The sequence below is a fragment of the Macadamia integrifolia genome, unplaced genomic scaffold (genome assembly GCF_013358625.1).
Source record: "Macadamia integrifolia cultivar HAES 741 unplaced genomic scaffold, SCU_Mint_v3 scaffold2219, whole genome shotgun sequence".
Classification (NCBI taxonomy): domain Eukaryota; kingdom Viridiplantae; phylum Streptophyta; class Magnoliopsida; order Proteales; family Proteaceae; genus Macadamia; species Macadamia integrifolia.
The window spans coordinates 35,091-50,637 of NW_024868575.1; the positions used below are offsets into that span (position 1 = coordinate 35,091).

General features: G+C 36.9%; 1 protein-coding gene across 1 annotated transcript; it reads left to right on the forward strand.

Annotated features, from left to right (window-relative positions):
- The first annotated feature begins 10,125 nt into the window (after positions 1–10,125).
- Positions 10,126–12,945, forward strand: LOC122066076 (protein SOSEKI 5). Its single transcript, XM_042629905.1, has 5 exons — positions 10,126–10,281; positions 10,493–10,726; positions 10,824–10,893; positions 10,993–11,922; positions 12,228–12,945. The coding sequence occupies exons 2-5, from the start codon at positions 10,507–10,509 to the stop codon at positions 12,382–12,384; spliced, it is 1,377 nt and encodes a 458-aa protein (XP_042485839.1). The 5' UTR covers positions 10,126–10,281; positions 10,493–10,506; the 3' UTR covers positions 12,385–12,945.
- Positions 12,946–15,547: the final 2,602 nt, after the last annotated feature.

Genomic DNA, 15,547 nt, shown 5'->3' on the forward strand with positions numbered 1-15,547 from the left:
ATGTTCCTTCCCTTTCAATGAAAATGGAGGATGATTTATCTTTAAAAGGAAAAAAAAATATGTAAATCAGTAATTATATGGTAAAACTTCCCCTTAATGCTGAGATTTTTTCATATTTTGTGGGAAAGAAATAAAAAAAAAGATGATTTCTTTTTGTCATCGTGTACTATAGAAAAGATTGGGAAGTTATCACTTTTGAAATAGAAAATAAGCTAGATTCTCTCAATTGGTTCAGCAATTCCATACACTTTGAGAAATAGGCACATGGCCAAGTTGGGACCTCCCTCTTATTTCTCCCCCAACCCAGGTTTCTTGATGTATCATCATTTTATGGATGTTGTTTTCCTCTCGTGTTTTTTATGTATCATCTTTTTATGGTTGTTTTTCCATCCACCATGGCTTTTTATGTATCATTTTTTATTTTTTTATTTTTTCTTTTTTATTGGGTCCCCACTTAGACTTGCATTTATTAGCTTCGATGTTGTACTTTGCTTTATACTTTAATATATTTTTCATTCAAAAAAAAAAACATAATTGTGATGCGATGAAAGGCATGGGAGTAGCAGCTGAATTAATGTCATGAATTTCGCCCCATAGATTTTTCTACATTAATAATCCTTATGAAGTTAAAATCCAAAATTCCAAACCAATGGGTATGGGAAACAATTATTGAGAATGAAAGTGGGGATCAGAACAGTCCAGCATTCAAATTGTCTCACATTATTATTATTATCATTAACCTTGTCTAAGAACAGTTTAAATATGCCATTAGGGTTAGCACGGGTGTTCATTATAAGCAGACACCTCAAAAGTGGGGATTGGTGTCATCTGCTCCTATGGTCTTATGGTGATTTCAGCGCTGTATCCACCATTTTATGGGCTACTGAAAATAAATAAAAACTAAAACAAAGCTCAATTGTAAAGGAAGATTGAGAAGGTAGGGTTTCCTTTGCTTTATGGGAGGGAGTGAAGATCTCTCTCTCAATTAACTCTATAAGAAGAATAGCATTCTGTGTTGTATCTATCATATTTGGTGGGAAAGAAATTTGAAGAGATGGTATAGTTCTTATGTACATAACAGCACATTTGCTTCTATCAGTTTTGAGTTTTGGCAAAAGGCTCTCTCGTTTATTGGCCCTTGCAAGGAGAGTGGGAGAAACTGGTGGATTGCTTTAGTTTGGGATTTCCCCGCTTCAGTTCATTCCTGCTGCCCCTGGTGGTGTTTGATTTTTTTCCTCCCCATTGTATTTTTGGTTGCTGGTTTCTCAGTTGAGTTGTAATTATTTTTGTCTCCCTGTAGATTTAATAAATTTTTTATTCACCTAAAAAAGTTAGGAAGATTGAGGAATGTAGGGTTTCATTTGCTTTGTGGGGAGGGAGTGAAGATCTCTCTCAGGTTGAGAACAAGTGGGGGATGAAGAGATGAGGGAGGGGTGGAAGGAGAGGAGAAGAGACTAGCAAGTAGCCCAAAAGATGAATCAAATGTGACCTGGATGCCACCAGTATATATTCTGTGGCCTTCCCGCTAGAAAACTTTTTCTTTCCTGTCCCTATGTAGGTACCTAAACCTAAATGGATATATGTGTCTCACTTGTATTTACAAACTTATCTCCAAATTGTTTAATATATCATGGATCCTCATACTTTCTTTTCTTCTTTTATAAAGGGAAGAAGATGACAGGTCGCCTGTTGGTGTTATAGTTTGCACCTTTGAAGTATTGGTTTGGGGGGCATTGGGGTGCTGGGACAAAGGAGAGTGTTGGTGTTGTCTCACCCCTTAGGCTTTGGCCTGCCTTTGAGTGACCTCCATGATTTGGGTTGGTGGAAGAAACCCATAAAAGAAGTGGGACAATGTCTGGAGTCATCTATCTTGACTTTTAATTCCATGCATGAGATATTGCCACAAATGGGTTTAGATGGCTAATTATAGTAAGAGATTATCCTCTCTGATCATCATTCGCTTGTTTATATCTTTGTTGATAATATATATATATATATATATATATGTAGAGAGAGAGAGAGAGAGTTATATATATAGAGTTATAGTTTCTTTTTTTCTTTTTTTTAAACTAACAACGGGTATCCAGGCCTTCGACCTGACTAGTCTCGTGGGTAGAACCATTCAACTTTCACTGAAAGCAGTGAAGGGCACCAAACACCCCCGTGTGAGTGGCCCAATGTGTGCTTAGTAGGAGTCGAACTTAGGACGTCCGAGTTTTCGGCTAGTACCAAGTTCTTTGCTCACCAACTGCGCTACCCCCTTGGGTTATATCAATTTGATCATGCGGCCTCGGTGTATTCATATACTTAATTAATGAGCTATCTCCATTTAATACCTTTATAAAAAGGATTTGGCTAGTTGAATCTTCCAACATAATGTTAAAGCATAGGTATCTTTGTTATTTTCCTTAATATTGATCCATGTAGCCGATCCCATTAAGTTGGGATAAGGCTGAGTTTGTTGTTGTTGTATCTTTGTTATTTTCCTTACGTTGTTTGTCCATGTGTAGAGTCAGTTATGCTGAATTTACACGTACTGGGGAATGTTGAGTTGCTGGGAGTTATAGAATTAGAGTTCCACATCGATATATTTAGATCTTTGATTTCATTGCATATTTGAGGAGCTATCTCCACTTAATGCCTTAAGATTTTGCGTTAGACCCCCTAACTGTAAAAAAGCTTAAAACTTTCATAAAAAGGATCAACAAATGTTATAAGAATGCAATGATATCATAGATGAAACATTATGTGTCTACAAATAGTCTTTGTGTGTGTGTAGTGTGTTTGTGCGTGTTGCGTGCATGCCTGTAGTTTAAGCTAGCGTTTTTCAAAAACAAATATGATATTAAAAGAGAATGGTTTTGGGAGAAGTATTTCCTATGAAGAGTGTAACTCTTGTGCGTACACGGGGTTAATGAGAGCTCCCTAAAAAGCATCGTTTGAGACATCATTTTATACTTTATGAATTATGAGTTGTCATTAAGTCCTTCCAAAAGTTTAGGATTATAGGACTTTCGAGATAGAATCCATCACATCAAAAAAACAATTTCATCTTCTCTATAAGAAAATCAATGTTTGCGTTTAAGTACCAAACTTTGAATAAGTTTATTGCTAGAGTTAGTTTCGCTAAATATAGTGTTACGATCCTAAAGTGGGTTCTTCTTTTGGTAAACTATTAATACACTTTAACCATATTTTACTGTTAATTTTTTAGTATTTGGTTTGGGCTCAATAAAGAATATTGTTGAATAAGAAATCATTTAAGTTTTTCTTTTAATAGAACCCTAATTCCTTTTTTTTTTTGGGTGGAAGAACCCTAATTCCTTTTAAAGCATACTGTAGTGCTTATTATTTAGTATTTGATTTGGGCTCAATAAAAGCTATTGTTCAATAAGAAATCACCTATAGCCTCTCTCTCTCTCTCTCTCTCTCTCTCTCTCTCTCTCTCTCTCTCTCTCTCTCTCTCTCTCTCTCTCTCTCTCTCTCTCTCTCTCTCTCTCTCTCTCTCTCATGTGTGTGCTTCCTTTCTTTTCATTTCTGGTTGTCTTATACTTTTTGTTTCTTACCTTCCCCCTCCCCCACCACTCTTTTTTTTTTGGTACAATCTTAATCATGATGAATAGATAAGTCATTTGAGTTATATGGTTGACATATTTGATATCTCTATTCAATGAGGGTGATTATATATTATTCATCTAAGTGGTTTACACGAAATACATACATACAAAATATATATATATATATATATATATTTATTGTAAGAGGTTGTCATTATCTTCAAGTGCATTCCCAAATTGGAAAAATTAAAATTATTTTAAGTTTATGCAAGTCCATGAGCATTAGTCCTTTTAATCATGGGAAAATCTTGTCGTAATCAAAGTTGATGAAAAAGAAATTATAACATTATTTACTTGCCCTTTTAGTATAACATTAATGAGAGTAAACTTTTGGTATTTCACATGTGTATGTAGTACGGACATACTCAAAAATTATGGAAAATAGGGTTTTTTCACAAATGTTCAGTCAAGCCTAGATGGTTAGTTGTCCCAATGGGTAGTTATCCAAATCATCATCAATGATGATTCAAAATCATTTATCCATTCCTACTGAGCGGAAGGGCTTGACCCGTTGATTACAAGTGATATATCGAGGCATTCATTCAAAATTGGGGCATCGCCAAAAATATTTGATGATCCAAACCCTAAACCCTCGAGCAGCGAGAAGCAAAACATGGAAGAAGACAAGTGTTAGTGCTGTTGGTAATACCCCTGCTACCAGTCTTATTTTTGACAACCCTACAATGGAGTATGGGAGTCCGAGGAGAGAGAGAGAGAGAGAGAGAGAGAGAGAGGGGAACCTAGGTGACTAAACTGTGAACTGCTCTTACTAGAGGTGCAACCAGGCCTGTTTCGGTCGGGATTTTTAAAGCCTCAGCTCAACCCTAAGCCCCTTAACTCAGCCCAGTCCCAACTTAGCCCAACCCAACCAAGATTGGACTGGGCTGGGCCAGACTGTGGTTGGCCCTGGTTTTGAAACTTATGTATTATATGATATAATAAAATATGATTGTATTAGCCCAATCTTAGCCCAACTTGACCTTGGACCTAGAAATCCCTACATTGACCTAGCCCATGGTCTGAAAATCCAAGCCCAAGCCCTATCAAGATCAGGAAGGGCTTGGGTGGGCTCAGGCTCATTGGTCCAACTTGCAACTTAGCTCTAACACCCTAATTTTCATATAGAATCAATATGATGCTCATCATATTTGAGGATCACAAAACCCAAATCTAATCCATGTTCTTAAAATGTTGGAATTTTGGACTGCAAACGGAGCACTATCCTTACAAAGAGGAGGATTAACACCTATGACTTCCTTGTGAGACACACCCTTATCAATTAAAATATATGCTTAGTTATCTCTGCTTACACCGATGATGGGGGAAAAATTTTCGGGGTGGGCATTCTTTTTCATTCCAAATAATCTATGTATTTTAATTCGAGCAAATTATTTACTAACAGGATTTATGATGAGGCAGTTACGAAGGGACTTCTAGAAGGGGTGAAGGTGGCCAAGAGGAAGGGATGGAAATTGGACTTCGTGAGGAATAACGTGGAAGATCTCCGAAAAGTTTTTGGGAATTTCTTAACTTAGAACATTTAACTTTTTGATCTTATGTTGCCATTATTGACCCCACAATCGCATGGACCGGGTCATATCGAGGTTGAATGAGAACCATTCAACTTTCACTGAAAGTAGTGAAGAGCACTAAATACCCCCGTGTGAGTGGCCCAAGGTGTGTCTAATGGGAGTCGAACTTAGAATGTCCAAGTTTACGGCTCATACCAAGTGTAACAACCTATTTATAGATAACTTAAGAATAGAGCGAACTAGATGTTGAAAGGAAACGACTAGTTTTTTTTCACCCCGAATATGTATAAACTTTGTTAATCTTCGGCTTTGGTTTTCTATGAAATTTTTTATTTAGCACAAAATAAAAAATCCTCATCAACCTGAGTCATGGTTCTAAGTCTATATTGGCATTACCAAATAAGAAAAAAAAAATTTCGTTATCGAATCTCCTGCACTAGGGGATTCGCACCATTTTACATGTTTACAATCTTGATACCTGGGTATTTCTACTTGATATGAGCGACCCAATACTGATCCATGTTGATATCGCATTAGTTTTTAGAATGACCAAAACCCACTCACTAAAACCATGACCTGAAATCATCCATCTGATCCTATCCAATTTTTCAAACTCTGATTGGATTGGGGGCATGATTTTAAAAAATCAGATCAAATTCATGAGAATTATAGGATTGAATCAATATTGATGAAGACCAACCAAAATATTGATCAATTCAATATCAATCTATTATTAGTACGATTTAAAAAAAAAAAATTTTCTCAAACATTAATTTTTAAATTCATCCAATCCAGTCCAATCCAAATCAATATCAATTGAGATAGAACCCCAATTTTAAAACCTTGACCAGGGAAAGGGTGAATTTTGAAACCCCATTCATAATGGCCATGGGGTCACTTGGTTGGTGGAGACTAGAGTTTATTTGAATTCAGATGTGAAGTTGAGACACACACACGGTCAATGCACGTGTGAGCAGTTGAGGGCTTTTCTTTGTATCATCATCATGATCATGTCGGTCCATATAAATAAACAAACAAAATCCCATAAATAAAACATTGAAAGCCAGGAGGGAGAAAAGTCTGGTGGGAATACTAGAATTGGGTGACTTTTAGAGAGAGAGAGGGAGATTCGTTTTTAATTATAAATTTTGGAATAAATGTGTTTGGCTTGGCGTTGCCGATAACTTGGACTAACCGACCAACCCCCCATAGGGCTTTGGAGTTTGGAGTGTCATGGCACTTTCATCGCATAACATTACATTCATGTAACAAATGATGCCAAATCATGCAATAATATATACAAACTATAAACTGAATGTATTGACTATTATTTGTCCATCAACTCGCCGGTCTTTTCCATTTAAAAATGGATGTAAACCTATGGAATACAAATCGGATGTAGCATTAATTAGCTTTTAAACAGACATGAAAATAAATTTGATACGAATTTTTTACTATTCATTTGCATCCACATCCAGAGACCATAATTGTTTACATTGAATGGAGGACTAAAAAAAGATAAAACCCCAATTAGACTTGATTTTGAAAAATTGAAATTAGTATCCATTAGGGTTGATGTTGAACGTTGAAGGTTTCTCTAAACGGATATGAACATGTTTAGTGGTCTCTGTGACAAGGGGTGTCAAGCAGTTGGGTCAGGCTGGTTTCAGTCGTCGTTTGGTTTTGGGTTTTAATCTAGTTGTCATAAATGGGTTTTAATTGTGTTTTAACTGGGCTATAGACTTATTTAATAATTTTAAATCGGTCCTCTTTAAAATTTAGTCTCTTAAATGTGCTTAAAGAGGAATATAATAAAATGAGACAAAGATGGGCATAGCGCAAATAAATGGATCAAGCCAAAGATGGGCAAAACAACTAAATTACTGAGGTACTTAGTCTTCAACCTACGAAACTCAAACCAATTAAACTATATATGCCTACGTAACCCAAGTTTAGCAAGTTCAAATTTAATTAAACTATGCATAAAAAATCTGAATGTTCATATAACAATGACCATCATCTCAACTGTACATATCACATAGCCTTAACACTAAATACAAATAATATTAAGAAAAAAAAAATACAAGTAATATTAAAGGGGTCGGGCTAGGTCGGGCTTAAAGGAGTCGGTTTAATCGGATTTGTAAATGTGTCAAGCCGATCGGGGTCCATTGGGCTAGGTGGCTGTACCATGTACTACTTGTTTATAAATGTGTCGGGCTCAAGGCCAACACGTTTATTAATTAGTCGGTCTAGGTCGGGCCATAAACGTGTCGGGATCAATCAGGCCTACCGATGCGAGCATGGAATTGATACCTTTATTTGTGACCCTTAACATGGATTATCGGATGTATTGATTTAATTAGGAATTGGGATCAATTCGATATGGATCGACTGATTTTGATCAATCAACTTTTTAAATCCTTGCACAATAACTATGAAGAAAGAGATACATTAGTTGATGTACGATGTCTATGAAGAAAGAGATACATTAGTTGATGTACGATGTCTTGTATTCTGTCACAGTTTAATCCATGAAGCATTGGTATAGGCCCCACGACAAAACGGTGTGGGTGTAAGGGGACGTAGCCTCTCGCTTGAATTTTTTATTTGAGAGAAATTTTGTACTTTTTAATATTATTATTATTATTTTTTGCTAAATATTTGTAGCAATAGTTACTTTATATGTAAACAATTCTGAGAGGTGTGAGGACGAGCATTGTAACCCTATTCTCCATTGATACTAAAACATAATCTCATCCCACCAAGGACATAGGCAATTTTTTCGAATCTCATAAACCTGCGTGCATTGTTTGTTCTTGTTTTTCCATTACCTTCTACATCACTTTTAAGATTTTATCTCTACAACATCCGGCCTGACTCCACCATGGCTCAAGGTATTAGTATCAATATTGATATCTAATCAGTGGTATTGATATTTTCAAAGACAAACTGATACAACTGATCTGGATTGATAACGTTTCCAATGCCAAAGATCATTCAAATCATAATTGAATTGAATGAATGAATCACTGACCACTTATCAAGGTTCTAAAACTTGAGAACCATCATAGAATCGATTAAGGTCGATATTATTTTGTTACTGTTTTAATTAGTCTAAATCAGAATGTATTAAATAGATCTATCATTTTTTCTTTTTAAATAAAATTTTATTATAATTTTACCCTAGAATCGTACATATGAATTGAGATAAGAAAAATAAAGATTAGACATCGATCAAGCCAATTACCGTTCCGATCTAGACGATACTGTACAGTTCCATTCTCGTTTTTAGAACCATGCCACGAATATGGCATGTATGTAACATCATCATATGAACAGTCCATCGGATCTCAGATTATCTATCAACAAAGTCTTGATCCTTGAATTGTGTGTAAGTTTCTTCGAGTACTCCACCAGTCCATCCCCTATATTAAAAAAATACAAAAAAATTAAAAGATGGTGAGAGTATAGTCTAACTCCCCAGGACATCTGATGAGAATATAAGATTATATTCTGTGTGTGAAATGTGAATCTGTAAAATGTGAGCATTTAATAATTCGTGGCTTTTGGGTCTTCTGCTTCCCATCATAGTTACAACTTACAGGAAAGTTGACTTCCCTTCTCTTTCTCTCTCTCTCTCTCTCTCTCTGGCCAACTTACATGCACCTCGGTTCACCTGCGACTCGACTCACCGTCACAAGTTCCATTTAATTATAAAATAGGTCTCTCCTCTCCAATCCTCTCCTCCCCTCCCCTCTTGATAGATATTGATATGATAATTTGATAAAGACATTTAAAGCGGGAGAGGCTTTAGTTATTTATTATTTTTTTTGTTCGAATATTATTTGAGACTTGGGGAAGCTTCAAAAAATTTATTAGATAAAAAAATAAAATATTAAAAAAGAAAAACTCTTAGAATTTTATTAGAAAAGAAAAACAAAATATTAAAAAAGATAAAAATGACATAACCCACTTTATCCCACCCCACGAGAAACAAATCACAAATATGATTTGAAAACTTGATATTAAGAATGGCATCGATCAAGGCCGATACTGATCTGAAATCGACCCAAATCAGCGAAGGTCTGACAGAAATACCTTTGCTTTCACTAAGGGCCCGTTTGATAACGTTTCAAGAAACGTGCTTCTGCTGTTTCTCTTTTCAGAAACAGTAGAAACAGAGCAAAAAGTGTTTGATAAAACTGTTTCGTTTCACTTATTTTTAGAAATAGAAATATGAATTTTTACTTATTTATGGTTCAAGAAACAACCCAGGCGAAACAAGTTCAACTTGTTTCGTCATTTTTGGAAACGACTTGTGGTAATTCTTTCACTAGTTACCATCAATTTCTAAAAACATGACTTATCAAACACCTTAAATTCTGTTTATAGTTCTAGAAACGAAAATTTATGTTTCTGCCGTTTTTTGAAATAGAAATGGAAAAAACGTTATCAAACAGGCCATAAATTATTACCCTTTGTCCGTACTGATCCACTATTACAATATCAATCAAAGCCGATTTCAATTCGAACTGATTCGATTCTTCAAACCATGGTTACGAATCAACCAATCCGATCCCTAACCCTAGAAATACTGTACCGATCCGGATCCGAATAGGTCAATCCTGGTATTTGAAAGTTGAAACCCTGTAATTGAGTGGACCTGAGTCTCCTCCTCTATGGGCTATTGGGCTTCGGCTACTCTTTCTATTCAAACCGGCGCCGGTTCCTCAATTTCAGCCCTCACTCACTCAGTCACTTTCGTAGTACTTAGTACTAACTCTTATCTTTTCTTTTCTGCATTTGAATTGACACTTTTGTCAGGGTCTCGCCTTTTCCACTCCCAATCCAGGCCACAAGCTCAACCATTAAGTGGTCCCCTTCCAAAGTCCTGCCAACCCAGATTCCAATCCAACCGTCGTATCAACATCGTCTTCTCTATAAAAAAATCCCTTTATTTTATAGTCTCTCTTGTTCTTTTCCTCTTGTCTGCAGGAACCCATTTTGAATCCATTCCCCCTCACCCTTCTTCCTCTTTCAGAGCCCCAAACCCCCATTCCCTATAAATCTGAATTTCTCCATTAAAGCAACATAAACTCTCTCTCAGAGAGGAACCCACATAGTTGTCGGTAAGCCTGAGACTCTAGCTTGATTTCCCTGTTCCACTTTTTCTTTATTTTGTCTAACAATGGAGTATTAGATCTTCTACTTCTCATTAATCTCTTGTCTTTACCTCTCGCTTTTAACCCTTTTAACCGTCGGTTTGGATTTCCATTTTTGTAAAGATTAAAATGAAACTTACGATCATATATATACCTTCCTGTTCTTGTGGTGTTACAGAGTAATTATCAGTAATGGCGGTTTCTTCAAGGGGAAGAACCGAGCTTCCTGCTTTGCCTAAGAAATGGACGGACAGAGATACCAGTCCTGAGCGCACTATGGTTTGGACTGAACCTAAACCCAAGTCCGAGAGAAAGGTTCCTGTTGTCTACTATCTCTCAAGGAATGGCCATCTTGAGCATCCCCATTTCATGGAGGTTCCTCTCTCTTCCTCCGAGGGGCTCTATCTCAGTGGTAAACTGAACATATCAACTTCATTTTCTTAACCCATTTTCCCCCCTTTCTTGACTCTGTTTTCTGAATCTTTAAATGTGTTTGGTTTATGCTTCAGATGTCATCAATCGACTAAATATCCTGCGAGGTAAAGGCATGGCGAGCATGTATTCCTGGTCTTCCAAACGGTAGATTCCTTCAAATGCCGATTCTCTTTTTCTGCTCTGTTCTCTAGAGTTTTCTTGTTCGTCACTTTTTTATTAAGCTTTTCAAATCTTTTATTTCAGGAGCTACAAGAATGGATTTGTGTGGCATGATTTGTCGGATAACGACTTCATATACCCAGCCCACGGTCAGGAATACGTTCTCAAGGGATCAGAGCTTCTGGAAGGGTCTGTGAGTTTCAGGTCTCAAGCAACAGAGTCTTCCGGCACCGAAAGGACGTCGGAAACAGCCAAATCCAGCGAAGACGGTGAATTCCCGGTCGTCATACGGAGGAGAAATCAGTCGTGGAGTTCTATCGATCTGCACGAGTACAAAGTCTACAAAGCCGAATCCACGGGTGAGTCCGCAGGGAGAGCTGCCGCTGACGCTTCAACTCAGACCTACGAGAAGAGGAGACGAAGAAGAGCAATCGGTGAGGAAGAGGAAAAAGACGAAGATGAAGAGCGAGAAAAAACAGAAGCAGCAGTAGCTATAGCTGAAATGGAACAATATCGAAATCAAACAACCGAGCTGAGCAGAGAGGAGATATCTCCACCTCCTTCCTCGTCCAGCCCAGAAACGCTAGAATCCCTTATCAAAGCCGATGTTCGGGTGGTGAACCACAGAGGAGGGTTGGACGAATCAGGTATTCGATCTCTGACGGAAAACAATTACCCAAGCGGCAGGATGAGGGCTTCAGCAGTGCTTATGCAGTTGATTTCATGTGGATCAATCGCCGTCAAAGATTGCGAAGCGATTCTTCCGGGGAAGGATGGAGGAGGAGGAGGAGCAGGGTTATCTTTGATTTCCCATTACAGGTACACGGGAAAGCCGGCTGCGACTCCTCGTGGAGCGTCGAAGGAGGTGGGGGTGGTGGATGAGAGTATGGGAGAAAACCCTAGTTTTGCGGGGATTCGACTAGAAGACAAAGAATACTTCAGTGGAAGCTTAATCGAGACGAAGAAGGACGAATTTCCAGCTTTAAAGAGATCCTCTTCCTACAATGCAGATCGGTTTGTACCCAATAATTAAAGCTCCTTTTACTTTCGCTTCAACAATTTAACATCAACAGTAACTCTCTATCTCTGTGTAGTCTTTGTTTTCTTCTGGGTTCTGGCAGTAGCCCAGTCCTGCTTCTTGTCTGAAACTCTGTTGTCCAATTTAAATTTGAGATTCGTACGGAGTTTCAGAATCCCTTCCACCAGCCATTGGATATAGTTTTTTATTTAATGGGTTTTTGGTGAAATCAATTTTCATTTTCCCGCTGAGTTGATTCTATTTTCTTACTTAATTTTTAAGGTTTTTTGGATTGTTGCAGAAGATCGAAGATGGAGTTAGCAGAAGCAGAGGAGGAGATCGAAGGAGTTAAAGCGAAATGTATACCCAGGAAGCCCAAGGCAGCAATTAAGAAAGAAAACAGTGATGTCTCCCTTCGTGGTGGCAGTGTTCACGGGAGTTCTTCTAAGAGAGAATAGCCCATTAGGCCATCGAATAGCAGAACAGAGCAGACTGTAATAGGAGAGGAAGAAGCTCTCTCTCTCTCTCTCTCCCTCTCTCTCTCTCTCTGTTCACTGACTGTAAAGCACTAATCCTAGGAAGGAGGAATATCGAGTATCGAGAACTTAAATGGTGGAGGAAAAAGTAGGGGAGTCTGGGAGAGTGGGAGCTTCAGGTGGGTTTAGGGCTTCAGGTGGGTGTGGAGGAAACTGCCAAGCCAATGTTAAGCTCCTGCTCTGCCTTGTAAGACACGGCACGCAGTGAAGCAGAAAGAAAGGAGAAGAAAGAGAGAGAGCATGGGAGTTTTAAAATGGAATCATAACTAATCCTTTTTTAGGTTTTAAAGCTTGGGGGATTGTTCCTCTTCTGGGTTTCTTCCCCCATCTCCTTCAAGTCCCTGGTTTTCAATTGGAATTTTAGGTTGGGTGTTGATGGGGACTGGGGAGTGGAGTTTTATTTGTCTCCTCTATCCATATGTGTGAGTTTGACTTTGTTATGCACTCCTATGCAATAAAATTTCTTATTACCCAAAAAAAAAAGAAGTTTGACTTTGGAACCTGGAAATAGAATTTGGGAGTTTGTGTTGTCCCAAAATGTTTCTTCCACCTTCTTATGTTTTTCATGGATTTTTTTTTTTTTTTTTGAAGTTTCATGGATTAGTTTTCCATTAATTAATTTTGCTTATACCAAATGCCAGGGGTTTTGACAATTTTCTACCCAAACAAAAAAAAAGACTGTTGTAAGACCACTTTACTGGGAATAGAACCAAACCGAAGAAAAAGCAAGGGTATGTTTGGTTGGTGAGGAGAGAGCATATTTTAGGGCGTAAATAATGCTCCTTGCTCAAAGAGTGGATCAGGTCCAGTTCTCATAGAATTCAGCTGAGGACAATATTGGTGAATTGAGAATGGTTCTTATGCAAGAAATTGATTGAGACCCTTAGTCAAGTAGCCCTCTAGACATGGATTGGGGGCAAAATGAGACAGTCGTGTTAAGATTTTTATGTGGGCTTAATTGATACCGATTGATCTATTGAATCCAAGTAATTATAGACTCACTCTGATTAAGAAACTCCTAGTCCAATCCATTGTGGGAATGGATTAGGGTTTTATGATTTTTATTATAAATAGAAGCTAAAGGTCCCTGCAACCGTTATTTTAACATCTTCATGGTTTTGGAAGCACGGACTCTCTCATAGGAATAGTGCATGTAAGAACATTCCAAGGGTGAAAGGTTGCAGAAGATTTTAGCGGCTGAGATTCTATTATGTAGTTATTTGTTACAATTTTCATTGGACTAATCTTCATGCACATGGAAGAGAGTTACGTGATCAATACTTATTGGATTTCTAAACTTATACATATGTATTCTTTTACTCCCATTGATTATAATGTCATTGTGTAGTTCTTTGTTACAATCTTCATGGGACTAATCTTCATGCACATGGAAGAGAGTTATGTGATCAATAGCTTATTGGACTTCTAAACTTATACATATGTATTCTTTTACTCCCATTGATTATCATGTATGGGGTAAATCTATATGTTTGTGTGTTCTTAGTTTAGGGACTACACCCATAGACCATAATTAATTTTTTATGATTGGTTTATGATTCTTGTATTCTAACATCAATGGGATTATTTATATAATTATATGGTAAAGAATCCCCAACGGGCCTCACCCCCTTTGAGATACAAAGAAAACCAACCCATGTTGATATCCATATGTATCTATTCATTGGTTCAGGTCTGGTGTAAGGGTCATAGGATTAGGGAATACTTTTCTTACTAGTTTTTTTTTTTTTTTAGAAATTTATGATTTGGAATTGATCATGATCAAACCTGATTCAAGACGTTGTAGAGTGGTTGATTCTATGTTCGTGGGGACGTGATCAAGGGGTTTTTAGATCTGAGGAACCAAATCTCAGGTTTTTGAGACCAATCTTCAATTTAGATATTTAGAAGACACACTACCAGTGCAAGCTGGTGTTCTATGAGCAGTGCGTCTAGTCTTTTCTCAATCTTTGATTAGTCTGAATAAGAGATTAAATGAAGGATCAAGGGTGAATTCTTCCACCATGGGCATTGTTGGATAATTGGATGTCAATAAGGAACATTTGGGGTGGAACTTGAAGTCTGTGACGTGACAACAGTTCCATCACCAATGGTGAGGGGATTCTTCCTCTCCCTCCACCTCAAAAAAATATGGTTAAAGAAAACTTTCATCTTAAAATTATGCAACTTAACGGACAAACAACTTTTACCAAAAAAAAAGAAAAAAAGAAAAAAAAAATGCTCAAAAGCCTCCTCAGATTCCTAATTTTGTGATGAGTGAATTTTGATGAGGTATTATGATAACTTTGCTAAGAAGATAAGTAGTAAATGAAAGTTGAATTCTCTGATTTTATTATTAATCACTGGTGCATCTTGTTATCATTAAGTCGGAGAAATGAGAAGTTGTGATTTTCTTCTTTTGATTGTTATTTATCTTATTCTTAAAAGTTATTTAATATAGAGATAAAAATGGTCAGGTTGAGGATCATTATAGTTGTGTTTGGTAGCTAAGAGAAGAAAATAAAAAAGAATCTAGAAAAGTAAAGAGGAGAAAAGAATATAAATAAAATGAAACAGAAAGAAAGAAAAAAAAAATTATGTATGTTTCGTTAGCAATTGAAGAAAAGAAAAGAAATTTTTTTCTACTTTCGTAGTTTCTTATGTTTTAGGCAAGACTTTTTTCTTTTTCAAGCACAATACAACTTCACCATTCTGAATGTGAATTTTGAAAAAGAAAAAGAAAAAGAAAAAGATAAAAACTCTCTTGATTTTAATGCAGGCATACCAAAATAATGAGAATTTCTTAAACTAAGAAAATAGTATAATTTTTGTATTTTTTTTCTTCGCTTGGCTACCAAAGGCAGGCTATGTGATCCCGTGGTCACATCTCCAATTAGGAGACCAATCATGGGAGACACATAGGCAGCCAACAACTCCTTGTGTTTGGATGTAGCAGCGAGTGACTAGGTAGCAAATTTTTTTCCTAGAAAAAATAAATTCAAACTAATTTCAAAGTAAATTGTCTTTATGTCATTATTGAAAGTTACACATTTATTCAAGTAACAATTTTTTTTTTTTTTTCGCTAAC